Source organism: Schistocerca serialis, chromosome 5, assembly GCF_023864345.2.
Source record: "Schistocerca serialis cubense isolate TAMUIC-IGC-003099 chromosome 5, iqSchSeri2.2, whole genome shotgun sequence".
NCBI classification, from domain to species: domain Eukaryota; kingdom Metazoa; phylum Arthropoda; class Insecta; order Orthoptera; family Acrididae; genus Schistocerca; species Schistocerca serialis.
Genome location: NC_064642.1, coordinates 463,468,342 through 463,496,107, shown reverse-complemented (window position 1 = coordinate 463,496,107; position 27,766 = coordinate 463,468,342). Strand labels below are relative to the sequence as shown.

The 27,766-nt window shown below is 42.6% G+C and overlaps 1 protein-coding gene across 1 annotated transcript in view; it reads left to right on the top strand.

The window, feature by feature from the left end:
* Positions 1–1,517: 1,517 nt before the first annotated feature.
* Positions 1,518–27,766, top strand: part of LOC126481177 (proton-coupled amino acid transporter-like protein CG1139) — a 95,556-nt gene continuing 69,307 nt past the window's right edge. The window contains exons 1-2 of the mRNA XM_050104749.1: positions 1,518–1,720; positions 12,478–12,627. Of these exons, the coding sequence (XP_049960706.1) occupies positions 1,572–1,720; positions 12,478–12,627 (299 nt within the window). The 5' untranslated portion in view covers positions 1,518–1,571. The remainder of the gene's footprint in view (positions 1,721–12,477; positions 12,628–27,766) is intronic.

Sequence of the window (27,766 nt, the reverse complement as noted above, 5' to 3'; positions counted from 1 at the left end):
TAAAGTTGACTGTATCGGAGTTACTGTGTGGCTTCGCTTGTTAAAATCAATCACTGTACCGTCAGTGACTGTGTGTGGCGAGCCTTCTACGTCTCCCTCAGAGGCGCATTTGTGTTGCTAGGAAGTCTTTAGTCTGGAAGAACCAGACCAGGAGAATTTGTTTCGGGCTATACTCGCAACATTATCATCACCCCGACGGGACGGCGAAGTAACCAGCCTTCGCCTCCAGTACGCCACATCGTGTCCTTGCCGTTAAGAAGACAGCTTGGTAATGTATGCTGGCAGCACCGGCAGATTAGCCAATTTCGGTATGTGATAATCAGAGCTCAGCAGAGCGCGCCTGTTAGTCTTTTCTAACGTGGTTCTGTCTTGGGTGTTCATTGTCTGAGTTCTGGCTACTGTAGCAGCAATTAATGTTGGTTCAAATGGCTCTGAGCACTATGGGACTTAACATCTGAGGTCATCAGTCCGCTAGAACTTAGAACTACTTAAAGCTAACTAACCTAAGGACATCACACACATCCATGCCCGAGGCAGGATTCGAACCTGCGACCGTAGCAGTCGCGCGGTTCCAGACTGATGCGCCTAGAACCGCTTGGCCACATCGGCTGGCAATTAATGTTGGGATGACTGGGTGTTTCTCTTAAGATTTGAGTTGCAAGGAATTGGCTCCACATACCACTTGGTCATAAATGTCACAGGTCAGTTTATGGATAATTTCACCTTCACAGCATTTATTTGAGTATCCAATTTGACGTATTGTAAATGTTTCATGTGTTTTGTCTATTATTTTGAGTTTAGTCATAATAAATCAATTTGTTATTTTGGACAGAACTGTCATTCTGTAGATCGGTAGGTCAATGAAACTTTCCTTTATCAAATTAATGTCTATCAAATTAAATAACAGCAGGTGCCAAACTCTTTTTTACTCCACTTGCAGGGTCGATTACAGTCAGTTCGCGTTTCTTCTTAATCCATGTGCAACAGCAAAAGTCGGAGTTAGAAAACGGGGGGCTTAGAGCATCATTTCCATATGAAGACTCTAGAAGAATTTAGTGTTACATACACTACTAACCCCGGCACCTCGCAGTGTGTCTTCGTAATTGCCAGTGGCGTGAGTGTGTGTGTGTCTCTGTCATGGGTTTACAAAAAAGATCGGTGTAATCGACGAGATTCTCAAAGGAGTAGGAGGAGAGCTCGTGTAGAGAGCAGCACATACTTAGAAAGACAAAGAACTTTTTCAATGATTCTATTACAGGCAGCAGAACAGCAAGAACCTCCGAATATTTCATTACAATTGCTAGTGAAGAAAGAGCTAGGAACGCTGATAATATATTGTAGCTACTGTCAGCAGCCATAAAATTTTGCTGCGGTAACGAACAGTTTACAGCCCCTACATGACTGCTTTTTCCCACGTGTCAGCTCGGCGACCGACGTCGACAGGCAAGCAGGTTCGCCGTTCTTTCAGACGAGGCCGCCAGTTTCGCTCCGGCCTTGGCACTTGCTGTACTGTTCCGTACCCGTCGAGTCGCCACGTACAGGAAGCAGGCGCTCCATACCCCTCGCTGCATATGATGGCACTACCGCTTGTTAGCACAAGCGCGTTATCTGGCGGCAGTCAGTGCACCTCTGCCGATGTCTGCGCCGTCGAAGCTGCAGCCTGCGATGCTACCGCAACCAAAACGACCCAGCAACAGACGGCGGGCCCTGTCTACGAAAGGTAAGCTAGAAAGCGCGCAAAAATCCTTTGTTTTTCTAGCTTTTCGATCAGTAGTTCTTAATACGACACACATTAAAGGGCCCTACAGACGCACCAACCGATCGACCTCAAATTGGACGTAGGTAAGCGTGTTGACCGACCGACTAAAGTCCTTGTTGGGATGTCAGGAGGAGGGGCCTATGAATATGACAGCCGAGACCCATATCATTCCTCCCAACAAACTGCCGTGTGTAGCGCTGTCGTGCCAACCATCCGACAAAAGTTCGTCTTTCGTCACTGTGCGCGGGATTAAAAGCTGTTATAATACACGTTGCATGAGACGGATGAAACTTTAAACAGAGTTTCTAAAGATATTTAAAGGCTGCAGATGTTTGTGATATACGTCGTGCGAGAAAGCAAAACAGATGCAAGGAGTGAATCATTTTCCTCATTTTGTAATGAATCCATATGGCACTTTACACTTACGTTCTGTGTTTCTGTTTTTAGATTTTGTTTCCGGTGCTTTCAGGAAAAGATATCTAAAAACCGAAATATCGAATTTCAATGGACTTCAGTTTATAAAACATACTTGCTTCCTTGTTAAGTGTTAAAAACAAAAAAGACTAGCCAAGCCCTCTGCTATGAAGAGCAAACTGTGGAATTTTTTTTTTACATTTCTAAAATTTGCTAAAAGTTTCATTTCTTGTGTAAGTGTTAGATGATGTGCGCCACCTCAATGTGTAGTCCTCCTTCGAATCGAAAATGAGTTTCTTAAAATTACAGGCCATCTTTTTATGCTACATACATGAACGTCTTTTGTTTCATTTATTTTACTTTACTATGATGTATGTTCTCACCCAACTATCATGTTTCACGGGTTTCAGGAATAATTTTAGTTAATATTTGTGGAGATACAGCGGCACTGAATTTGAGGTCCTCCTAACTTCTGCCAATGGCTACAAATTGTAATGTGGCTAACAGCCTCTCCTTTTACCTTACAGCCTCTCTCATGACTGTATTCATTTTCGTTCAGAATGGTTTCATAAGTGCTATAACGGAGCATGGGTGAATTTCTTTTCTTGCATTAGCCATTTCTTTACACACAGCTCGCTCTCGTTTTTATTGGCCTTATTACCTCTAAAACAGCTAAGGCAAACCCCCGTTTTTGTATTTGTGTAAAACAAAGCAGGATTCCGTAGAAAATGAACTGTCTGAACTTAAATTAAAACAACAGGATGGCGCTGTAATCGCCGAGTGCAATCGGTGGGGATGCGTTAGGCTGCCACGAAACTGGTCGGTCGATAAATTGGTGCATGTATGAGGGCCTTAATGGGGGCTTAACGGACCACTTCGCTCTTTGAGGCAAATGAATTTCGTTTATTTTTCTCCCGTTATTTGTCAATCTATTTCTTGTAAGTTATACGAGTAGATGTTATTTTGTTGTTTCGCTCATCACTTCTACGGACGGTTTGATCCACAGCCGTAGACAATGTTTTTGTTCATTCTTCATTACTAGATGGGCATTCTGTTACTAAAAGGGTGAATGGTCTTGCAGACCGTGATGCACAAATTTTGACACTAAAAGGCCTTTGTGCTCAGACAAATGTTACATATAATTACAGTCTATGTAGGAAAGCTAATCCAATGGCAATAGAGAGTTTTTTAAATCTCGTTAAGGAACAAGAGTGGCAGGATGTTCATAGTGCCGATAACATACATGACAAATATAATGCTTTTCTTAACACATTTCTCATGCTGTTTGAGAGTTGCTTTCCATTGGAACACATGGTACTAGCAGTAAAAAGCAACCTGGCTGGCTGACTAGTGGGATAAGGATATCATGTGGAACAAAGCGGAAATTATACCGAAAAGTTAGAAGTAGCCACAATCAAGATAAAGTAGCCTATTACAAATAGTATTGTACGGTGCTTAAAAATGTTATTAGGAAGGCAAAGAGTGTCCGGTACGCAAATAGAATAGCTAATTCACAGTATAAAATCAAAACCAAATGGTCAGTTGTGAAGGAGGTGTCTGGTGAGCAGCACAAGGTCGACTGTATAAAGTCAGTTCGTAGTAAAAATATTTCTGTTACTGATAAGTCATATGTATGTGCAGCATTTAACAATCATTTTCTGAGAATTGCTGATCAATTAAATAAAACTTACTTTCTACAGGGTACCGTATAACACTCTTGGAAAATGCCTTTCTGAGACTGATGTCTGAAATATTTCTCTGTGATACAGACAATGGGGAGATTGAGTCAATAATTAAATCACTGAAGACTAAGGGCTCTCGTGGATACGATGGAGTGCCTAGCAGAATATTAAAGTACTGTGCTGCACATGTTATCCCCGTACTTAGCCATATTTGTAACTTTTTCTTTAAGAATGGTCAGTTTTCCGAACAGTTAAAGAAATCAGTAGTAAAACCGCTTTTTAAAAAAGGAGAAAGGGATAATGTAGACAGTTTTAAAATTAATTCTGTGCCATAAGTGTTTGCTAAAGTAATTGGAAAATCTGTGTATGTAACGATAATTGATCATTTTGATTTAACAAGGCGTTTGATTGTGTTGATCACAAAATATTGCTCCAGAAGTTGCACCATTGTGGAATATGGGGAGCAGCTCACAATTAGTTGATCTCTTACTTTAACAGCAGACAGCAAAAGGATATTATTCACAGTGTAGAGATGGGCTGTGATGTGGGGTCTGAGTGGGGCACTGTCAAATGGGCGCCCCAGGGATCAGTATTGGGGCCACTCCTATTCCTTATTTATATAAATGATGTGCCCTCTAGTATTACTGGTAGTTCTAAAGTACTTCAGTTTGCTGATGACACTAGCTTGTAGTAAACGATGTTGTGTGCAACATTGGCTCTGTTTCAAATAGTGCTGTTCATGACATACATTCATGGCTTGTTGAAAATAAACGAACGCTAAATCACAGTAAGGCTTTGTTTTTACAGTTTATAACACACAGTTGAACAAAACCCGACGTTTTAATTTCACAGAATAGGCATATCATCAGTGAAACTGGACAGCTCAAATTTATAGGTGTTCAGATAGATAGTAAACTGTCGTGGACAGCCCACGTTCAGGATCTAGTTCAGAGACCTAATGCTGCCATTTTTACTATTCGAACGACACGAAAATTAGTCTACTTTGCTTATTTTCATTCACTCATGTCATATGGTATTATATTTTGGGGTAACTCTTCCCATTTTCAAGGGATATTTTTGGCTCAGAAACGGGCAGTTCGGGTAATAATTGGTGTAAGTTCGCAAACCTCTTGTGGAAGCCAGTTCAAAAGTTTTTCATCACCTGGGTTCCGAGAGTTTCGGAACCTGTACAGAAAATTGGAATAGAGATCAACATAAAGTTCATTTCCGCCCTTTTTATTGCTCATGGAAACCACACATTGCATGTTGTACCACCATACAACCAGACCTTCAGAGGTGGTGGTCCAAATTGCTGTACACACCAGTACCTCTAATACCCAGTAGCACGTCCTCTTGCATTGATGCATGCCTGTATTCGTCATGGCATACTATCCACAAGTTCCTCAAGGCACTGTTAGCCCAGATAACCCCACTCCTCAACGGCGATTTGGTGTAGATCCCTCAGAGTGGTTGGTAGGTCACGTCGTCCAAAAACAGCCCTTTTGAATCCATCCCAGGCATGTTTGATAGGGTTCATGTCTGGAGAACACGCTGGCCACTCTAGTCGAGCCATGTCGTTATCCTGAAGGAAGTCATTCACAAGATGTGCACAATGGGGGCGCGAATAGTCGTCCATGAAGACTAATGCCTATATGCCTGCCGATATGGTTGCTCTATCGGTATTGGTATCGTACAGTCGTTACGGCGCCTTCCATGACCACCAGCGGCGTACGTCAGCCTCACATAATGCCACCCCAAAACAGCATGGAACCTCCACCTTGCTGCACTCGATGGACAGTGTGTCTAAGGCGTTCAGCCTGACCGGGTTGTTTCCAAACACGTCTCCGACGATTGTCTGGTTGAAGGCATGTGCGACACTCATCGGTGAAGAGAACGTGAAGCCATTCCTGAGCGGTCCATTCGGTATGTTGTTGGGCCCATCTGTACAGCGCTACATGGTTTCATGGTTGCAAAGATGGACCTCGCCATGGACGTCGGGAATGAAGTTACAAATCATGCAGCCTATTACGCACAGTTCGAGTCGTAATACGAAGTTCTGTGGCTGCACGAAAAGCATTATTCAACATGGTAGCGTTGCTGTCATGGTTCCTCCGAGCTATAATCCATAGGTAGCGGTCATTATCTACAGTAGTAACCCTTGGGCGGCCTGGGTGAGCCATGACTTCGACAGTTCCAGTCTCTCTGTATCTTCCATGGCCGAACAATATTGCTTTGGTTCACTCTGAGATGCCTGGACACTTTCCTTGTTGAGATCCCTTCCTGACACAAAGTAACAATGCGGACGCGATCGTACCGCGGTACTGACCGTGTAGGCATGGTTGAACTACAGACAACATGTACCTCCTTCCTGTTGGAATGACTGGAACTGATCAGCTGTCGGCCCCTCTCCGTCTAATAGGCGCTTCTCGTGCACGGTTGTGTACATCTTTGGGTGGTTTTAGTGACATCTCTGAACAATCAAAGGGACTGTGTCTGTGATACAATATTACAGTCAACATCTGTCTGCAGGAGTTCTGGGAACCGGGGTGATGCAAAACTTTATTTGATGTGTGTAAATATTCTGTACTGTCGTTTCTTGTTAACAAGATCAACCTATTCCCAAGAATTAGCAGCGTTCACTCAATTATAACTAAGCAGAAATCCGATCTTCATTTGGATCACACTTCCTTGACTCTTATGCAGAAAGGTGCGCAGGATGCTGCTGCATCCATTTTCACTAAGATACCACAAGAACTCAAAAATATTAGCAGTAATCCACGCGCTTTCAAATCGAAACTGAAGAGTTTCCTCAAGGGTCACTCTTTCTATTCTTTCAAAGAGTTCCCTGAAAAATTTAGCCGATTCCTATGTTATATTGTTGATTGCGTTTACTCAAACTTCTGGCTTGACTTTTTTCGGGCTCACAAACATTCTGTTTTCGCCATTATTATTTTATGTTGTAATTTCATGTACTGACACGTTCCATGACCTTGGAGATTTGCTCCTCAATTTGGTCCTAAGAAACTAGACGTGTAAATAAATAAATATACCTACCAATTACCAGCTATCTTCTCTGTTTTAACACTGCAGCTGCATTCTGCACTATAAACTGTCTTATCCAGTCATATGGAGATTTCCACCATGTCCATAGCTACAGTTTTCATCAACTACTTATGCTGTAAAATGGCCCCAGCTATTGTCTGTCTTCCATTCATTATGTATTTCATTTGTCACACTTTTGTCACCGACTCACATAAAGATGTTTTCATCCCTCACTCGATCAATCTATCTGCTCAATTTTCTCCTTGAACACAAAATTTCGAACTCACTACATCATTTCATTTCTGAGCCGACTTACAATTTTCCAAGTTTTGCAACTATACGGCTCTAGGCTTCAGACAAATTTTTCTGGTCTCGAGGTTTATATTTTTTGTTTTGTAACACTTTGTACAGAGAGCCCTTTTTCTGCCCTTGATTGCTTATATTTTTGCATCTGCTACATTTATCTTTTCTACGCCTCAGTTGTTTCATTAACTGCTAGATGAATAGTTACAGTGAAGCAGAACGAGCCATTTTACATTCACACTGCATATTCATTAGAAAATATGGCTAAATGTTGACAAATTACAAAGTTCCCTTATTAATTTTTTAGCAAAAAGCTTCTACCTCTTCAAGAGTATCTTGTTCAGATTTAACGATTAGTCATCCAGCGTCATCGTGTGATTCCTGTATCATTACCTTAGTTTTGGGAAATGTTGAACCTGTCAGTATAGCCATCTGCTTTGCCCCATGACATCATCAAAGCGGCGAACATAAACCGTCATCTAAACCGAACATCCGTAAAACAAGCGTCGTAACTAGAATTGTAATTATTCTCACGGCATCATATACGTTGGCTTCATAAGTTTAGTCAGTCACCTTTCAACTAAACCTAGCGACGGGTTACGTCACGAGCCAGCCTCCTGCGACAACCCAGAGTGCAACATATAATATGGAGCCAAAATCAATATTGTCAATGTTCTGCTGTGCAATTGTATGACGTAAAGAGTCACAGGACACCGGTCAAAGCAGTAGCCAGGCATCGGCAGGTTCAACCCAGCCCTGGAATTGTTTCGTAGTGGTTACTGAGATAAACGCGAGAAAGATGGTAATCCCAGAAAATGACGTATTTTTATCCAACAGTACGACTTACGATGGCAAATACATAAAATAATATCTATTCTCATTTCACCTGCGATAACTATTTTTTTAAGATTTAGTACTTGTCCATTCAACAATCATTAAAAAATTCATTACTACATAAGGTCTAAAATAGTTAAGAACTTTGTGGAAAGCGTTCTTAGCGGATATTCATTGTGCTCCCCTTAGAGTGTAGTTTTGCTAGGCTCTAAACTATTGCTTAAAAATTGTCAGAGGATGAATATCACTGAAACAATCTTTACAGGACGTACAATTTTCTGTAATTTTGGACAAAAATCTCTAAATATTTTTCTCACCTGCATTCACTGCGAAGAAAAGACTTTTCAAACTACCTTTTTCTGAAGTAGGTCGCCAAAAGCAACAGCGTTTGCGCGGGTATCTGAAATCAAAGTTAAGCAGTTATGTGCGTGACAGAACGGTTATGTTGAGCGTATCCCGGAAGCGAATCTGATATTTCTCCAGCCTGACACTTAATTGTTCGTACGAAAAAGGTTTTGACTTTGCTAGTATATAGTAAAGCTACATAAACGCTTTGAGATACGTAGACAATGAAATAATGTCGAATGATAGCTTTTCGTGAAAAGCTGCCATATGGATTAAACGGAATAATTTCATCGAAGTCTCTTGCAACCGAAACGGAGAAATGTTTCGTTGCTCCCATTGATGCTGTAAACGGTGAAGCATTTTCCTAACAAGGAACGAAACTCTTATGACACACTGGAGGTCACTAGCGAATATCGCAGTTTGATTAACCCGAATAAATTTTAAATTCATTTAAAGTAAACAAAAACAGTATTTTGTAATAAGACTTGTTGCCCATTGTCCCAGAAATAAATTAATAGTTCCAGTCTTCAGTTCCGACCAAGGTTTTCGTGAGGCTTTCCTTCGTTATTAGGCGATTGGTGCAACTGGAAATTCCCTCTCAGTTATTTCTAATAGGGACTCCTTCTTCCCACTACCAGCCTGTTAGGATATTTGGCTGAAAAAAAAAAAAACAAATTTCTACAACAGTCCATCCTGCTATCATCAGTAGGACATGAAAGATCAAAAGATAATATGCTAGAAGCAGAATTCTCATTAATCTTCTTTGAATCCCTCCTCCATGTTTTTCTCTTAGTTCACTGGAATTCGGCTGAAGACACCCAAACTTCGCAAGCGGCCACAGGTCAGTCACAAGCCACACTGTGTTTAGTTATTTTGGGCTTAGAAAGAACACTCATAGCATTAAAGGAAATGTGTGGCTAAAATCCTTCTTTTTCCGACTAGTGAACATGGATCTGGAAATCGCTTTCTGCATGTTTCCACATGGGAATCCTCAATCCAGTTCCGATTCGGTGGCATATATTGAAAATTAGAGATCTATGACAGGGCACCCATAGCATTAAGGATACGGAATAACAGGAGCAACACTATACCCCTAATATTCCTAAGCAGACAGCAAGAACCTTTCATAACCGTTAATGCATCGAATAATACTACAAGTTTAATCTTGTACTACCGGAAGTTCAGCCGAGCTGTGTTTCTATTTTTGTACAATATTTCGCCGACCGACACGATCATCTTCTTCCGCTGCTGCAAAGTTATCCTGTTGTGTGCTCGATGCCTGTGTGCGGTGTCGGTTGAGCAGTTTAGCATGTCCCTAAGATGCTGTAGATCAGATGCCCGGTGAGCTACAGGGAAGGAAAGCCCTCCGTAAGGCCAAGCCCAATTAAGAGAAACGATATAATGCAACAGATAACGTCTTGGTACTTGAAAATTACTAGGGATTGCTCACTGAAGCTTGAAAGTATGGGTACCACATCTCACAGGGATATGTTAATGAATGGATTCGTCAACTACAAAAGGAAACTACCGGTCGCTATAACAATTTGGCTTATTGCCATAAGACATCAAATAGAATGATTTACTCACTGAATCAAGCGCATAAAATTTAACAGGTGGACGACAGATTGCAAACACGAGATATAGCCTTGGCACAGGTGGGTGCCACATAAAAGTATAATATGAAACTGTATCGCTGAAGTGACCAAAGACAGCGAAAATAGTGATTTGAACAAAAATTCTAAGAAAAGCACAAATGAACCCCAATACTTCTGCTGAAGAGCAAGATGGTGTTGCAGCTAACTAGCTGTGAATGTTAAAGCTGTGCGATGAAATCCTGATACAAATTAACTAGTTTCACATCGCTCTCTCTCTCCTCAGCAGCTGCATCGACTGCACATGCTGCCCACTCTTGAACAGTGCGAGCGTAGAAGATGGCTCCAGGAAGTGGCTGGAATTCTGAGTCTAGTTCGTCCTTTACATTTTGCTCCAAGTTGGAGGCTCTCTCTCTCTCTCTCTCTCTCTCACTCTCTCTCTCTCTCTGTCTCTCACTCTCTCTCGCTCTCTGCGAATATCTTTCACAGCTGCCTACGGTGCAGTGCATCGTCAGTGTGGTCTCTGAAGCAAGTGCTTCCTGGACTTTAGCTGATTCTGCCACAGAATCACACCGGCCTATTTCAGTAGTTTTTGTGAGTTCTGACCAACAATAATTTTAAAAACAAGTCTAACAGTCTCTTGCTCTTGCGGATTTTGTCATGGTTAACCAGTAAAGGTACAGCATGGAAAGAAGACATAAAATATCTCCCACGACACGACAGATTTCTAGACACAGCCAACCAAAAGACCAGCATGTAGGCAGGCATGAGAAATTACCCATCCTACCAAAATTATTACTGTGGGTCAGTCACAGCACTACTTATAAGAATTTGGACAAACAGTCCTGTGCAGAAATGCTGTGTAACGGCTGACCCCGCGGGTGCGACTGCTACGGTCGCAGGTTCGAATCCTGCCTCGGGCATGGATGTGTGTGATGTCCTTAGGTTAGTTAGGTTTAAGTAGTTCTAAGTTCTAGGGGACTGATGACCACAGCAGTTGAGTCCCATAGTACTCAGAGCCATTTGAACCATTTTGACCCCGCGGTCTAAAGCTCTGTGTTTTCACCTGGCCTTCAAATCTTATGTAGCCAAAACTATCGCTCTTACCATCTTACAGAGAACTGTTTTTATGGAATGAAGTCTGGGCTCCCCTACGCTCCTGCTGTGAGGCCAGAGAAGATTGCCATTTCTCTGTTCTATACCTGCTTGGGGATGGCTTTCAGTAACAAACAACTTTACAGCATTCCAGTCCTTCTAAGCTTAAGAAAGCTGCAGATATAACAGTTCTCCCTCGCCATATTAAGAGCCAAGAAGGAAAGGTAGCAGTTAGCAGTGCAATCAGTGGAAGAAGTGAATACTGTCTGCAGTTTTCTAACAATGTTTAAGAACTGACTATACTGCCTGTTGGCAGCCGCATATTACATTATAAGAATAAGTTGCGTGAAAGATTGGACGCAAACTGCCACGTAACACCTGGACTGCAACGAGACTGAACTATTGCTGGTCTCGCACCGCTATTTATAGCTGATTTCGAGTTTAACTGCCGACACCCACTATGTCATTTGATGTTCGCTTGAAGCGATTAGTGTGTAATGGGGCATCAGCACAGCATGTTGTTTTAACCGTGTGTTATTTTATTTGTAACGCGGTGATGTTCCCTGCAACCTTTTATTACAATCTGACACTACATCACTGTGTGACTTTCTGCTGTAACAAAGATGTACATTTAATAATGTAACGAGATCCGGTGGTGACGTCGTAGATCTGTCGAAACGGCCCATAATAATAAAAAGAATTGCTAGCGATCTTGGCAAATTAGATTCTTCAAGAATAATACATAAATACAAAGTAAGTACTTACTCGTATGTTTTAGTATAATTCAGAAAGCTCTCATGCTGATCTATAACGCTGCATATTATTTTAAATACAACATTCTAAAAGAGGGTTTGAATCATTTAGATTAGTGTTCAAAACTTTTATCTGCCATGAGCATATTACTAGTGACATCATCATGAATGAGGCGTTTAAATTCACAGTTAATTGAAAATTTTTGATAGGAGAAGCTTGCGTCGCATACGAGGTCTCGAAGCTAGATCACTGCCTTTCACAGGGGAGATGCTACCAACTGCGCAAGCGAAATATGTTGAAAGGGCTGAGAAAATGAAACATCTTGCGCACTGCGCCGTGGAAGCCTGAGAAGTTGGGTGGTATGAGGAACCAATAACAGTAATAAATTTTCTTAGCAGCGTGTGATGAATTAAACATCAAAAGCCACTCCTTTTTCCATTAACTACCATAGGAGAAAATACATAAAATGCAGGCCTTATAGAGTATCTAAGTCAGTGGTAGCTGCCATTTCTGAAGAAAATCTGATCACTATCATAATTGCTTCCTTCTTGTCTAATTTTTTCACTCTTGTTCGTCATATCTACCGTTGATTCGGACCTTAATAAACACCTTCTAAATGCCGCGCAGCATCCCCCAATGTGACCGGTACGTGTTTCAGTGGCAACACAGAAGGGAAGCAAACCACTAAACCAGGATGTGAAACTGATGACGGCGTCTTCAAAGGGGGAGGTGCATCGTCACGCAAGGCGACTGCCATTCCACCAGAATACGACCCGTACTTAGCGCGTGTCGTTGATCATCCCATCACGTAAGTAGCTCATATATATTACATACAGAATTCCATCAGCAGAAAAATACAAAAATAAGTTTTTACGAAGGAAGATTCAGAACTAATAAAAATTGATATCACTAGTAGTGACAGATTACCCCACTGTAAATATGTTGATCGTACATCTGCGTTGAGGAAGCGTGAGTCAGCTAAGAATACTTGCTTGCGTAGACGCTGCTTAATGCGGTCAGCGATTTTTCAGATGCAAGTGTGACAAAATAGTGTGCAAACCTAAAGCCACTTTGCTTCGGCGAGCGTACGGGGAAGAACTGTTGAGCTTTCTGTTTAATCATCGCAACCAAATAAGACAAAAAAGGTCTCGTCCGCTGTGGCGAGAATAGTACACTATGAAATTGTTCCACGAGCTGAAATCATCACGCGCTAGGACCTGTAGCGAACAATTTGTTAACCCCACATTAGATAGCTATTAAATGTAATGTCCTTAGAGTACATGCGCTTTATCCAGCTCTTCGTGTTTTAATGGATTTATCATTCTTCCCATCTTGGGGAGAGAATTTACTTACGATAAACAATGCCCTTGAGTGTGGTTATGAACAGCTCAACTAATTAAATTAATGAACATTAATGTGAGATTTTCAGTGGTGTGGTTATGAACAGCTCAAGTAATTAAACTAATGAACATTAATGTGAGATTTACAGTGGTAAGAATTAGGAATGTCAGTTACAGAAATATTAATAAAGTACTTTATACACTGTCCAGACACATTGACGTGATCACCAGTCAAAAGTCTGAATAACCACCTTTTGCAGAGAGGACTACTGCAAGACTTGCAGGAAGGGAGTCAGTGAGGTTCTGGAAGGTGTCGACACGGATATGGAGCCATTCCGTCTCCTGTGCAGTTACCAACTGCGCTTAGAAAATGTAGTCCATCAACAAAGGAGGTGGCTTACAAAACACTCGTTCGGCCTATTCTTGAGTATTGCTCATCAGTGTGGGATCCGTACCAGGTCGGGTTGACAGAGGAGATAGAGAATATCCAAAGAAGAGCGGCGCGTTTCGTCACAGGGTTATTTGGTAAGCGTGATAGCGTTACGGAGATGTTTAGCAAACTCAAGTGGCAGACTCTTCAAGAGAGGCGCTCTGCATCGCGGTGTAGCTTGCTGTCCAGGTTTCGAGAGGATGCGTTTCTGGATGAGGTATCGAATATATTGCTTCCTCCTACTTATACCTCCCGAGGAGATAACGAATGTAAAATTAGAGAGATTAGAGCGCGCACGGAGGCTTTCCGGGAGTCGTTCTTCCCACGAAAAATACGCGAGTGGAACAGGAAGGGGAGGTAATGACAGCGGCACGTAAAGTGCCCTCCGCCACACACCGTTGGGTGGCTTGCGGAGTATAAATGTAGATGTAGATGTAGATTTAGGTTTCCCGGTTGAGGATCGATGGCACGAACAGCCCGATCGAGGTGGTCTCACGGAATCTCGACTGGGTTTTAATCCGGGGAGTTTGATGACCAGGAGAGTCATTCTGGTGCTCGTTGAACACTGTGAGCTCCGTGACACGTTGCATTGTCTTGCTGGTAGATGCCATCGTGCCGAGGAAGAACAAACTGCATGCAGGTGTAGACATGGTCCCCAAGGATAGATGCTCGCTTGTGCTGATCCATTGTGCCTTTCAGAATGATACCACCCATGGAATGCCACGAAAACATTTCACAGACCTTAACGCACACAGTGTGTTCGCTTTCAGACGTTTCGCACTGTACTCGCCAAAAGCCACCTGTCCGATGGAGCATGAAACTTGATTCATCTGAAAATGTCGCCTTTCGCCATTCATTGGACGTCCAGTTGAGAAACTGGCGTGCAAAAATCCAGCCTTCGTCGCCGATGAATAGCAATCAGCATGGGCCCATGAGCCAGGCGCCTGCCGCAAAGGTTCAAATGGCTCTGAGCACTATGGGACTTAACTACTGAGGTCATCAGTCCCCTAGAACTTAGAACTACGTAAACCTAACTAACCTAAGGACATCACACACATCCATGCCCGAGGCAGGATTCGAACCTGACGCAAAGGCCCATACGCCGCAACGTCAACTGAACGGTCGTTGAGGAGACGCTGTCAGTAGCGCCTTGGTCCGGTTGCCTTGGCGCCGGGTTTGGATAGCGCCATTTTGCAATACACGGAACACTTCGACCACGGCGGCACGTGAACAGTTTACAAAATTAACGGCAAATGGTTCCACCCTTGGTCCGAAAACCAATGATTATGCCGTTTTGGAAGTTAGAAAATCGCTCCGTTTCCGCGTTCCGACAACGCCTGTGCTGTTTTCCGCGGCGAGCCTGGGTGCACGAATGGCAAAACGTCATTTTTTCGGATGAATCCAGGTTCTGTTTTCGGCATCATGATGGTCGCACCCGTGTTTGGCGACATCGCGGTGAACGCACATTGGAAGCGTGTATTCGTCATCGCCATACTGGCATTTCACCCGGTTTGATGGTATTGGGTGCCATTGGTTACACGTCTCGGTGACCTCTTGTTCGCATTGACGGCACTTTGAACAGTGGACTTTACATTTCAGATGTGTTACGACCCGTTGCTCTACCCTTCACTCGATCCCTGCGAAACCCTACATTTCAGCAGGATAATGCACGACCGCATGTTGCAGGTCCTGTACGTGCCTTTCTGGATACAGAAAATGTTCGACTGCTGCCCTGGCCATCACATTCTCCAGATCTCTCACCAATTGAAAACGTCTGGTCAATGGTGGCCGAGCAACTGGCTCGTCACAATAAGCCACTCACTACTCGTGGTATCGTGTTGAAGCTGCATGGCCAGCTGTACCTGTACACGCCATCCAAGCTCTATTTGACTCAATGCCCAGGCGTATCAAGGCCGTTATTACGGCCAGAGGTGGTTGTTCTGGGTACTGATTTCTCAGGATCTATGCATCCAAATTGCGTGAAAATGTAATGTCAGTTCTAGTGTAATATATGTGTCGAATGAATACCCGTTTATCATCTGCATTTCGTCTTGGTGTAGCTATTTTAATGGCCAGTAGTGTATTACTTCGTTGCTACTAATTTCATTAGCAACACATTTTGCGTACAGTATCCACATATGTCGCTGAATGTACCTATAAAACTGTCTCATGTACGACACACAGATCAGGAGATGTAACTCATGAACATCAAGTACAAGGCCAGACGCTGCGTGGCATGGGGGTGGACGCACAGCTATAAAAAAGACATGTGCAACGCCGGCTTTCTCTGCTAGCAATAATAAAATAGAACCAACAATTAATGCGTGCCCTCTGATGTTCCCAATCAGTTTGTGGCTGCTTCGGTATGTTTCAAAGTTTTCCTATAGCGACCCTGAAACTTTTCTGTACGAGCAGCCAGATGAAAATTCATACGCACAGGCACCCACCACACCACCCTCTCCTCAGGTAACATCTCTCCGTCTCTTGTCTCCGTTTAGGTCATTCTTACTTATTTTTCTTACCAGCTTAAGTAACGCAAAAGACTCGATATATCTAAATGAAAACTGCGTTTCACTCTGAGAGGGATCATGCCTCATAGTTTCCAGCTGGAAAGGGCATCTGAAAACCAGTTTCTCATGGGATTTTGAACCAGCAGCCACGTCGTGCCGGTGATCTCACTCCTATTCTGTGTAACTGATGCCGATCATAAATACTGTACAGCATTTGTTTGCGCTGTCTGTGATTGAGAGGATGACTAATGGCGTCTTGGATCGATTAACTCTCTAGAAGCCAAAGAAACGTGGGCTAAGAACACCGGAGCTTTCTGTGCTCTCGAAGAGGCTTACGCAGTGTTGTCCTAGAACCGTCGCCAAGGTGTTTATCGAACGTATGTATCTGTTGCTCTTCGATTCTGTGGGATCTGTGTAGATGTCTGTGTAGATGTCTTTGGATCATATAGAAAAGCAACTGGAATCACTCAATAGAGGAAAGTCCACTGGACCTGACGGGATACCAATTCGATTCTACACAGAGTACGCGAAAGAACTTGCCCCTCTTCTAACAGCCGTGTACCGCAAGTCTCTAGAGGAACGGAGGGTTCCAAATGATTGGAAAAGAGCACAGATAGTCCCAGTCTTCAAGAAGGGTCGTCGAGCAGATGCGCAAAACTATAGACCTATATCTCTTACGTCGATCTCTTGTAGAATTTTAGAACATGTTTTTTGCTCGCGTATCATGTCATTTCTGGAAACCCAGAATCTACTATGTAGGAATCAACATGGATTCCGGAAACAGCGATCGTGTGAGACCCAACTCGCCTTATTTGTTCATGAGACCCAGAAAATATTAGATACAGGCTCCCAGGTAGATGCTATTTTTCTTGACTTCCGGAAGGCGTTCGATACAGTTCCGCACTGTCGCCTGATAAACAAAGTAAGAGCCTACGGAATATCAGACCAGCTGTGTGGCTGGATTGAAGAGTTTTTAGCAAACAGAACACAGCATGTTGTTATCAATGGAGAGACGTCTACAGACGTTAAAGTAACCTCTGGCGTGCCACAGGGGAGTGTTATGGGACCATTGCTTTTCACAATATATATAAATGACTTAGTAGATAGTGTCGGAAGTTCCATGCGGCTTTTCGCGGATGATGCTGTAGTATACAGAGAAGTTGCTGCATTAGAAAATTGTAGCGAAATACAGGAAGATCTGCAGCGGATAGGCACTTGGTGCAGGGAGTGGCAACTGACCCTTAACATAGACAAATGTAATGTATTGCGAATACATAGAAAGAAAGATCCTTTATTGTATGATTATATGATAGCGGAACAAACACTGGTAGCAGTTACTTCTGTAAAATATCTGGGAGTATGCGTACGGAACGATTTGAAGTGGAATGATCATATAAAACTAATTGTTGGTAAGACGGGTACCAGGTTGAGATTCATTGGGAGAGTGCTTAGAAAATGTAGTCCATCAACAAAGGAGGTGGCTTACAAAACACTCGTTCGACCTACACTTGAGTATTGCTCATCAGTGTGGGATCCGTACCAGGTCGGGTTGACGGAGGAGATAGAGAAGATCCAAAGAAGAGCGGCGCGTTTCGTCACTGGGTTATTTGGTAACCGTGATAGCGTTACGGAGATGTTTAATAAACTCAAGTGGCAGACTCTGCAAGAGAGGCGCTCTGCATCGCGGTGTAGCTTGCTCGCCAGGTTTCGAGAGGGTGCGTTTCTGGATGAGGTATCGAATATATTGCTTCCCCCTACTTATACTTCCCGAGGAGATCACGAATGTAAAATTAGAGAGATTAGAGCGCGCACGGAGGCTTTCAGACAGTCGTTCTTCCCGCGAACCATACGCGACTGGAACAGGAAAGGGAGGTAATGACAGTGGCACGTAAAGTGCCCTCCGCCACACACCGTTGGGTGGCTTGCGGAGTATCAATGTAGATGTAGATGTAGAACTTTCTGTGCTGATATTCAGTTCTCCAGTGCCCTCCTCTGTCTTAGTGCCTCTTTCAGTAGAAGTGTTAAGTATGGTACTACGAGTATAGCATCACTTCCGAATAGATAACTTCTGGACTCGTTGCTTTCCCACGTTTTAGCGTGTCCATCGCTACTACTTCCTGTGCAAACTAGAGTAGGGCGTAGTAGTTACTTAGTGTACTCGCAGTTCATCGTTATCATAGAGTTCTGTGTTGGGTTGATTTTGGGGAAGAGACCAAACAGCGAGGTTATCGGTCTCATCGTATAAGAGAAGGATAGGAAGGGAAGTCGGCCGTGTCCTGTCAAAGGAAGCATCCCGGCATTTACCTAAAGCGATTCAGGGAAATCCGGAAAACCTAAATCAGGATGGCTGGATGCGTGATTGAACCGCCGCACTCCCGAATGCGTGTCCAGTGTGCTAACCACTGCGCCACTTCGCTCGGTCTGGAGTGCTGACTCAGGGTTATTGTCCGTATTTGAGGATTCATTTGGCAAGAGAGTGTTTAGTAAATATTCGATCGAATACTTCCAGCTACTTGTCACTGTCGTATGGGTCTTGTAAGGTATGGTATGGAGCGTTTACCTTAACGGTTAGTAATTTTTGTAACTGACTCCACACGTCACGTTTAAATTTCCCATTCATAGAATGTTCCCAGCGTTCTTTCTTAGTTTCTAGAATATTTGTTCTGTATACAGGGAGTTTAAAAATGAATATATAGGTTTTAAGGCCTTGTGGCATTTATCACATTCAACTTACAATTATAAATAATGCGTCAAATGAAAGAACAATTCAGTTTTGTTTGTATATTTGTGCGCAAAGGGAAGAGTATGGAACGATCAAGAGTGACCGAAGAATTTGTTGAACAATCTAGTCTTTCAAGTATAGCACCAAGAAATTATTTGTGACGGCTAGCCGTGAATTAGCAATCCAGTAACAGTCTGTGTGGAGACTTTCAAGGTGGCGCTTACAACTACGTCCTTCACCATTGCTGTTGTTACATGCTCTAAGCCTACAGACTATTATTTCCAAACGAAATGTTGCTGCATGACGGTGAAGACATTCTGAATCGCGATGTCTTCAGTGATGAATTGCTATCACATAACGAGCGCATCTATGGGTCAGCAAATCCCCACGAGATGGTACAGTTGCAACGAGACTCCCCATTTTGAATGTATTTGTGTGCCATATCCCGGCGGAAAGTCTATGGGCCTTTCTTTATCGGTGACGCAACTATAACTGGTACTTGCTATCTTTAGGCGCTAGAACTATGGCTGTTCTCAGTCTGCAGAAGCTGAACCATAGAACTTTCATCGGTCAGCAAGACGGTGCGCCGCGTCGCTGGTATAACTCAGTACACGTCTGGTTTGACATTGTATCCGACCACTGGGTTGGCCACAGGCTGCCAGATGACTGAGCTTGTTTTGCATGACCTCCAAGTGCACACACAATGTTAGCCATACGATTCTTTCCTTTGGGGGTTCATAAAATATCATGTGTATGTGCTTCCGCTGCCAGATGATCTAACCGACTTTAAAAAGAACGTTGTTACGCCAGACGCACTGATCGAAGTTTGGGAAGACGTTGCCTATCGACTCGAATAGTGCTCACATTGGACGCCTACAAGAAAAACTGAGTTGCTCTTGTAAGTTGAACGAAATAAATGCTACAACGGCTTAAAACTTGTGCATTCGTTTTGAAACAGTCTGCACATATTTAACATACTGGTAAGTTTTAAGCCTTCTATTCTCTCGTCTCTCCCTGGGAGCGCTAGTAATTTCTCCGTGCGTAAAGGACATTGACACGCAGCTGACAATTCCCTATGACAGAGAGCCTCTGGACTGGATCTTTACCGCCCCTTCAGTATATGACATGCTTGCGTCCACTCAAACAGCTCAGCAAGAGCATGTGACATGAGGTTGACGTTTGTAGCTAACTGGTCTAAACTGGAACAGGCTATTTCGGCAATACGTGAGTCCCAGTTTGCTTCCTTCAAAGCTCAGAGCCTTCCGGTTCTCAATTTTCTTCATTATTTTGAGAGTTTTCTGTAGCTGAACTGATGTCATGGGTTACGACACTGTGGTAAGTAGTAATCATGTGCTGCTTATAGGCTGTCGTTCTTGACTGATAATAATCAGATTCAGTAGTGAAGCAATTTATGAAATAGAACAGATGGATAATGTAGACATTTGTAGACCTATTTTTATGCCATCGGTGTTTCTTAAAGTTACTGAAAAGCCTTTATATACAAGGGTGATTGGTCATATCGCTTCACGTAATTTTCTGTCAAATGTACAGTTTAGTTTTTTGGATGGTTTAACAACTGAAAATGCTATATTCTCTTTTCTTTGCGAGACCCTGGACGCAAGAAAAGGATGCAAACGCTACGTGTATTCTTTGATTTAACTAAGGCGTTGGATTGTGTTGGCCACAAAATATTACTGCCGAAGTTGGACCATTACGGAAAAAGGGGAGTAGCTCACAATTAGTTCATCTCTTACTTTAAGAACAGACAACAGAAAGTCATTCTCCGTAGTACTGAGAATGCCTACGACGTGCAGTCCCACTGGGGCACAGTTAAATGGTGGTTCCCCAGGGGTCGGTGCTGGGGTCGCTACTGTTTCTTATTTATATAAATGATATGCACTCTAATATTACCTGTGATTATACATTATTTCCTTTTGCTGATGACACCAGCTTCATAGTGAATGATATTACGTGCAATATTGACACCATATGAAATAATGTAGTTCAAGACATAAGTTCATTGTCTTAGAAAATAAATTGATGCTAAATCACAATAAGACTCAGGTTTTAAAATTTCTAACACACGATTCAACAAAACCTGACATTTTAATTATACAGAATGGGCGTATGATTAGTGAGACTGAAAAGTTAAAATTCCTAGGCATTCAGATATACAGTAAGCTGTCGCAGAAAGTCCATATTCAGGATATTGTTCAAAAACTAAATGCTGGTTACTTACTTATAGAACAGTATCTGAAATAAATGCTAGTACGACACGAAAAGTAGTCTACTTCGCTTATTTTCATTCGATTATGACGTACAGTATTATTTTTTTGAGTAACTCTTGATTCAAGATGGGTATTTTTGGCTAAGAAACTGACGGTTCGAGCAATATGTGGTATAACTTCGCTTAGCTCTTGTCGACTCCTCTTCAGTAGTCTGGCAATTCTGACATACGACTCTCAACACATATTTTTGCATTAGGTGATTCACAAGAGCTATCAGCTTTTTCATAGTTAACACTGGTCAGAAACGCAATTTGCAGTTGGACAAACCACATCGACTTTTGTGCAGAAAGACATGCAATATTCTGCTACATCCTTTTTCAATAAATTGCCACAAGAACTCAAAAATCTTAGCAAAGCCACACACTTTCAAGTCTAAACTGGAGAATATCCCCATAGCTCACTCTTTATGTTCTGTCGAGGAAGTCCAGGAAAAATTAATAAATTAACTCCTCTGTTACATTGTTGATTACGTTTGTTTAAACTTATGGGCTTGGCGTCTGCATAGGATTCATATACGTTTCATTTTATCTATTACTACCCTAGTGCTATACTTTCTTGCACTATCTCGTTCCATGACCATGGAGACTTGCTCCTCGGTTTGGTCCTACGAAACATGACTTATAAATTTAAAAAATGAAAGGAAGAAAGAACGATTCAAATCTTCGTCCATTGTTGTCCTAGGTCAAAACACTGACCTTGCGTTCGCATCTATCCGTAATATGTGAAATGCACTACAACCTACGTTGTTGTAGTCCTTAATCTGTCAAGGTATGGACGAATTACAGGAGCGTATGACAGTGATTTCTCTTGAACCCAGAATCTTGTATATTTCATGCTACAACGAAACGCAAGGGTCATCAATGCTCGTGGAGTTTTTGCATGTTATCGTGTTGTTAATGGAGAGATGACCTTCCTTTTATTTGATAAACGTATCTCCGAAATTGTAGTGTGGAATTTCAGTTTTGGAACCAAGCGTTCCAAAAAATCTTCAACATTTACCATATTCATTGAGACAAAAGACGTAAGAAGAACTAACCTCAGGAATACATGGAAACGAACACTCCTTTAAAACCTTTAGGTCACTTTATCAGGTTGGTCAGGAAACAGGGTTTTTTGGTGAATGCTGCTGAACCTTCTCTCGAGATATTAGATTTATTAAAATAACCTTTATTACAATAAAGCTGCCATTCCTTGGTACTTACGACAACATTAGTAAAACTTCAGCTCAATAACAACATTTATTTAAAGTAAACACAGGACTAAATCCCAGTAATATTAACAGTAATGTAAAAGGCGATAAAATAATCAAAGAAAACTATCTTTACCTCTTTTCTTAATAAAATTTCGTTTAACTACTTGTACATCAAACCAAATACATCTTATCACTAAACGAGTTTCATGTGACATCTGTCCGTAATATGAAATTACTGCCAAAAAGTGAAGCCGTTGATCCAAAACTCTTACCGTTAACAAACGTCCACAGACCACCTTGTGAGATAAACATCAATCATCTTTTAAGTAACACCTTACATTAGAGTTCAGAAAACACACAAATAGCAATCTAAGAATTATACACTGGCATTAATGAAAACTTATAATCAGTGACAAATAGTTCGAATAATATTAAAGGAATACAAAGTAGGAATAAAAGTTTCCTAAAAATTTTCAATTCCGCGGAATTCGGGTATCACCATTACAGAACTGCAGCCAGAAAATTCACCGTTCCATCACCTGGACAGGAGTCTTCAAACCCGCCCTAGGCCGCTTGTAATTAAAAACAATACTGCGCTAGCAGGGAAACCAATGCACAGAATATAATCAGGCTTCTACAGCAAACAGAGAAGTGAAATTAGTTAACAGAAATGACGTACACTTCCATAGGTGCAATTATTATCGGTTCCAATGTGCCCAGTGGATAACAACACAGGGAACCAGAACAGTCTTATAATTCGTTAATGCATTTATGCAAATTTAATATGTCCATTCTACCAATACAGCTTACTCCTGAATTTTAAAACTTAGCAAAGAAATGTGTCCTTGATCACCTCAATAGGCCGTAAGGTGAGATTAATACTGTCAAATAGAACCATGGAATGTTCAGAACACAAATTCAAAATTCAACGGTGTGTAACATTTACACACATCAATAAAAGATTTACATCACCTCGGCACCGAGAGTTCCGGAACCTGTACAGAAAATTGGAATAGAGATCAACATAAACATAGTTTCCGCTCTTTTTATTGCTCATAAAAACCACACATTGCATGCTGTACCACCATACAACCAGACCTTCAGAGGTGGTGATCCAGATTGCTGTACACACCGGTACCTCTAATACCCAGTAGCACGTCCTCTTGCATTGATGCATGACTGTATGCTAACCACAAGTTCGTCAAGGCATTGTTGGTCCATATTGTCCCATTCCTCAAAGGCCATTCGGCGTAGATCCCTCAGAGTGGTTGGCGGGTTACGTCATCCATAAACAGCCCTTTCCAATCCATCCCAGGCATGTTCGACGGGGTTCATGTCTGGAGAACATGCTGGCCACTCTAGTCGAGCGATGTCGTTATCCTGCAGAAAGTCATTCACAAGATGTGCACGATGGGGCGCGAATTGTCGTCCATGAAGACTAATGCCTCGCCAGTATGCTGCCGATATGGTTGCACTATCGGTCGGAGGATGGTATTAATGTATTCTATAGCCATTAACGCACCTTCCATGACCACCAGCGGCGTACGTCGGCCCCCCATAATGCCACCCCAAACAGCAGGGAACCTCCACCTTGCTGCACTCACTGGACACTGTGTCTAAGGCGTTCAGACTGACCGGGTTGCCTGCCAAAACGTTTCCAGCGATTGTGTGGTTGAAGGCATATGCGACACTCATCGGTGAAGAGAATTTGATGCCAATCCTGAGCGGTCCATTAGGCATGTTGTTGGGCCCATTTGTATTGCGTGGTGTCGTGGTTTGCAAAGATGCACCTCGCCATGGACGTCGGTAGTGAAGTTACGCATCATGCAGCCTGTTGCGCACAGTTTGAGTCGTAACACGACGTCCTCTTGCTGCACGAAAAGCGTTATTTAACATGGTGACGTTGCTGTCAGGGTTCCTCCGAGCCATAATCCGTAGGTAGCGGTCATCCGCTGCAGTAGTTGCCCTTGGGCGGCCTGAGCGAGGCATGTCAATGACAGTCCTTATCTCTCTGTATCTCCTCCATGTCCGAACAACATCGCTTTGGTTCATCTCGAGACGCCTGGACACATCCCTTGTTGAGAGCCCTTCCTGGCACAAAGTAACAATGCGGACGCAATCGAACCGCGGTACTGACCGTCTAGGCATGGTTGAAGTACAGACAACACGAGCCAGGTACCTCCTTCCTGGTGGAATGACTGGAACTGATCGCCTGTCGGACCCCCTCCGTCTAATAGGCGCTGCTCATGCATGGTTGTTTACATCTTTGGACGGGTTTAGTGACATCTCTGAACAGTCAAAGGGACTGTGTCTGTGATGCAATATCCACAGTCAACGTCTATCTTCAGGCGTTCTGGGAACCGGGGTGATGCAAAACTTTATTTGATGTGTGTGTAACGAGCCGCAACTCCAGCACAGTTCCCCACAGTTCAGTGTTCCAGCTCATCATACTAACTGATGTCCATTGCTGCTAGGAAACATTGCAAGTCACATGGACGTTTGCACACTCCATCTCACCAAAACAAGGCGTCATCCCACGGAATGAACTGGCTGATGGTTTGGATAGAGAGGCAGATACCCCACCCCCATTTTCTTTTACAATTCCAGCTGCAGATATGCGGATACACATCAGATCTCTCTTTGCTCAAAAGTGGAATGACACCTGCTGTCAGTAATAATCTTCGCACAATCAAGTAGACTACTGCAGTTTGGCGCTCTTCCTTCTGCTGCACTCGGAAGGAGTCCAGTATCTTATGTGGTCTTTGCATCGGTCATACTAGGCTCGCCCACTGTTTTCTCTCGCGTAACGAGCCGCGCCCACAACGTGGCTGTGGAGCCAGATTAACGGTATCCCACATATTTTACCTGATTCCTGGTCTTCGTATAAAAATCATAATTCTTTATAGCAAACTATCCCTCCTGAAAAGGGTGTGGCACTACAAACCTCTGGATATTTATTTTTTAGGTGCCCATAAAAAATTATCGCACTTTCTTCAGCTACGCCTTAAAGGATGGCCAGTTTCACCATAAGCTCCACGACCGACTGTTTGGCATTCGGCTACGTGCCATCACACCCATCAGTTCTCATCACCTCATTACACCAATATGATTCTCTATACCTTCTCTAAGATTGGGTACCTAGCTGAACGTTCTGTACGGTTTGTAACTCACAAGTACCTCGCCTTCGATCTTAATGCTGCGAAACTTTGTGATCCCTGTAGCGCGCCATTTTTCATTCGGTGTTCATGGTGCAAGTTTTTTGTTTTGATCTTATCAATGTCGAACATGTCCATTTTGTGATGTGTAATACACACATCCCATGGAAAGTTGATCTCTGCACCTCCCGACTCTCATTTTCTGTCGCCCTCCAGATGCACATGGTGAGTCATTAGCAACTAATATTTTTCCTATCATAATTGTTAACACAACACTTTCAGATGAAATTACAATGAAATGAACACCTTTAGCTGCTTACAGGCGTTGACATACTTCAACGGGGACAGATGAAAATGTGTGCCCCGACCGGGACTCGAACCTCGGATCTCCTGCTTACATGGTAGACGCTCTATCCATCTGAGCCACCGAGGACACAAAGGATAGTGCGACTGCAGGGATTTATATCTGGCACGCCTCCCGCGAAACCCACATTCTCAACGTATTGTCCCGCACTATATTCGTAGTGCCCCCGCCCATTATACTCATTACTCGCGGCGCGTTGCCGATTCCCGTAAGAGTTCGGGCACTGTTTGTGCATTCGCACAGAAAAAGAAGAAGGTAAAGTGGCCGGTGAGCCATCTTAGTATATATACTTTCAGATGAGTCTTACTAAAGGTAGAACTTGTTACCTCCCACCAAGGGGTTCCTTGTTTCACATAATACGTGGTATTTTAGTGGCTTCTTCCTGCGTCATTTCACACTCTTGCTGGGATTCAGCTTTTATTACGACAACTTTATTGATCTTAATTGAAAGTCGGTCTTTCCTACAGTTAATAGCGTCGATTTGACGCTTTTTAATCATTTCAGCGTTTTGTTGTCTGTTGATTTTGCAAATATAGTGGTTTTCTCCTGAGACATATTTTTCTAAATTTGGGACCACGACCGATTTGTCCTTGACTGGCTGCGAGAATAGTCGCAAAGGGACTTAATATTTTCGCTAAGGATGATATGCACTCTTTTAAAGCTGGAGTCCATCTTTCGATGCGAGTTATCTGGCCTGCCAATTTTGCTTGAAAAATTATTCACTAATCGGTTTTAGGAATTCGCCCTATCGAATGGTTTCTGGCCTTCTAAATATAGGGTAAAGTGTCGTCGTCTTGTCATCTTGTTGTGTTAGCCGATACCATTCAGTTAGCAGTGGCATGTAAGACGTAGCTTGTTCTCGGGTGACCACAATCCCAGCTGGATGCGTCACTAAGGTAGCGCAATGTAAGAAAATAAGTCACCAATATGGATGTTTTTGCAGGCACTTGACCTAATGAAGGAGAAATTGTGGCCTCTTCGCTATCAGGACTAGCGATATCGCCTTGTGTAAGTAGGAAGTAATCCATCTACTTAGACCCTACATCTTTTCAGAGAAATTTGTCACAAACATTGTACGTACTTAAAAGTACACAACTACGATAACAGCTACAGTAACGATCTTATAGTTGCAGCCTTACCTTTCCAACTAAGTTCCATGAATCTGCTTCGACGCAAAGCCTGTCATACACGTAACAGGTTATCAGTGTTGTATGTTCACGTAAAGTTGATTAGACACGTAGTTAAGTGTTGGAAAGCTCTAAGTTTCATGTGTACTCAGTGTGTAAACGACAATCAGGAACTCAGTTTCTAAAGAAGTCTTAACAAGGAGACAAAACTTACAATAGCTCATAAATGTCTGAGACATAAATGGAGACATTCACGGAAAACTATAAAGTGAACCGGCAATATTCCACACTAAACAATGCCTTACAATTCTCTTGTAGCCTGTTTGAGACGTCGCAGATTAATTTACAACTAACAGCTCGTTAAGATATGCATTTGGAGAACTGCTAGAGCAATATTTCAGATATTTATCAAATCTTTGACCATAATTATATAATCCGTAAAAGTAAGAAGAGGACTGAATCTCCTGCTTTTAAAAAGTTGAGCCAGATAATTTTTTTTACATTACTGCACAGAAATTCCTTATTTTGTAAATGTAAGCAGTTTCTAATACCCATCCATTCTGATTTAGGTTTTTTCGTGAGTTCCCTAAATCATTTAAGACTGGTTTCTTTAATAAAGAATATGGGTGATTTTCTTCCACGCTCCGAGCTTGAGTTCCGGTTATTGATAGTCTATTCGTTTTTTATGCCCTTCTTGGTATGGCCTATCCACATAATTTTGTTTTCTAGCGAGGAATACTTTGTCACGGCATAATGTATCTTAAGCGGCTTAAATTAGTAAATTTTTATACTCGTTTCAGGTGGATTGCTTTTTGTGCC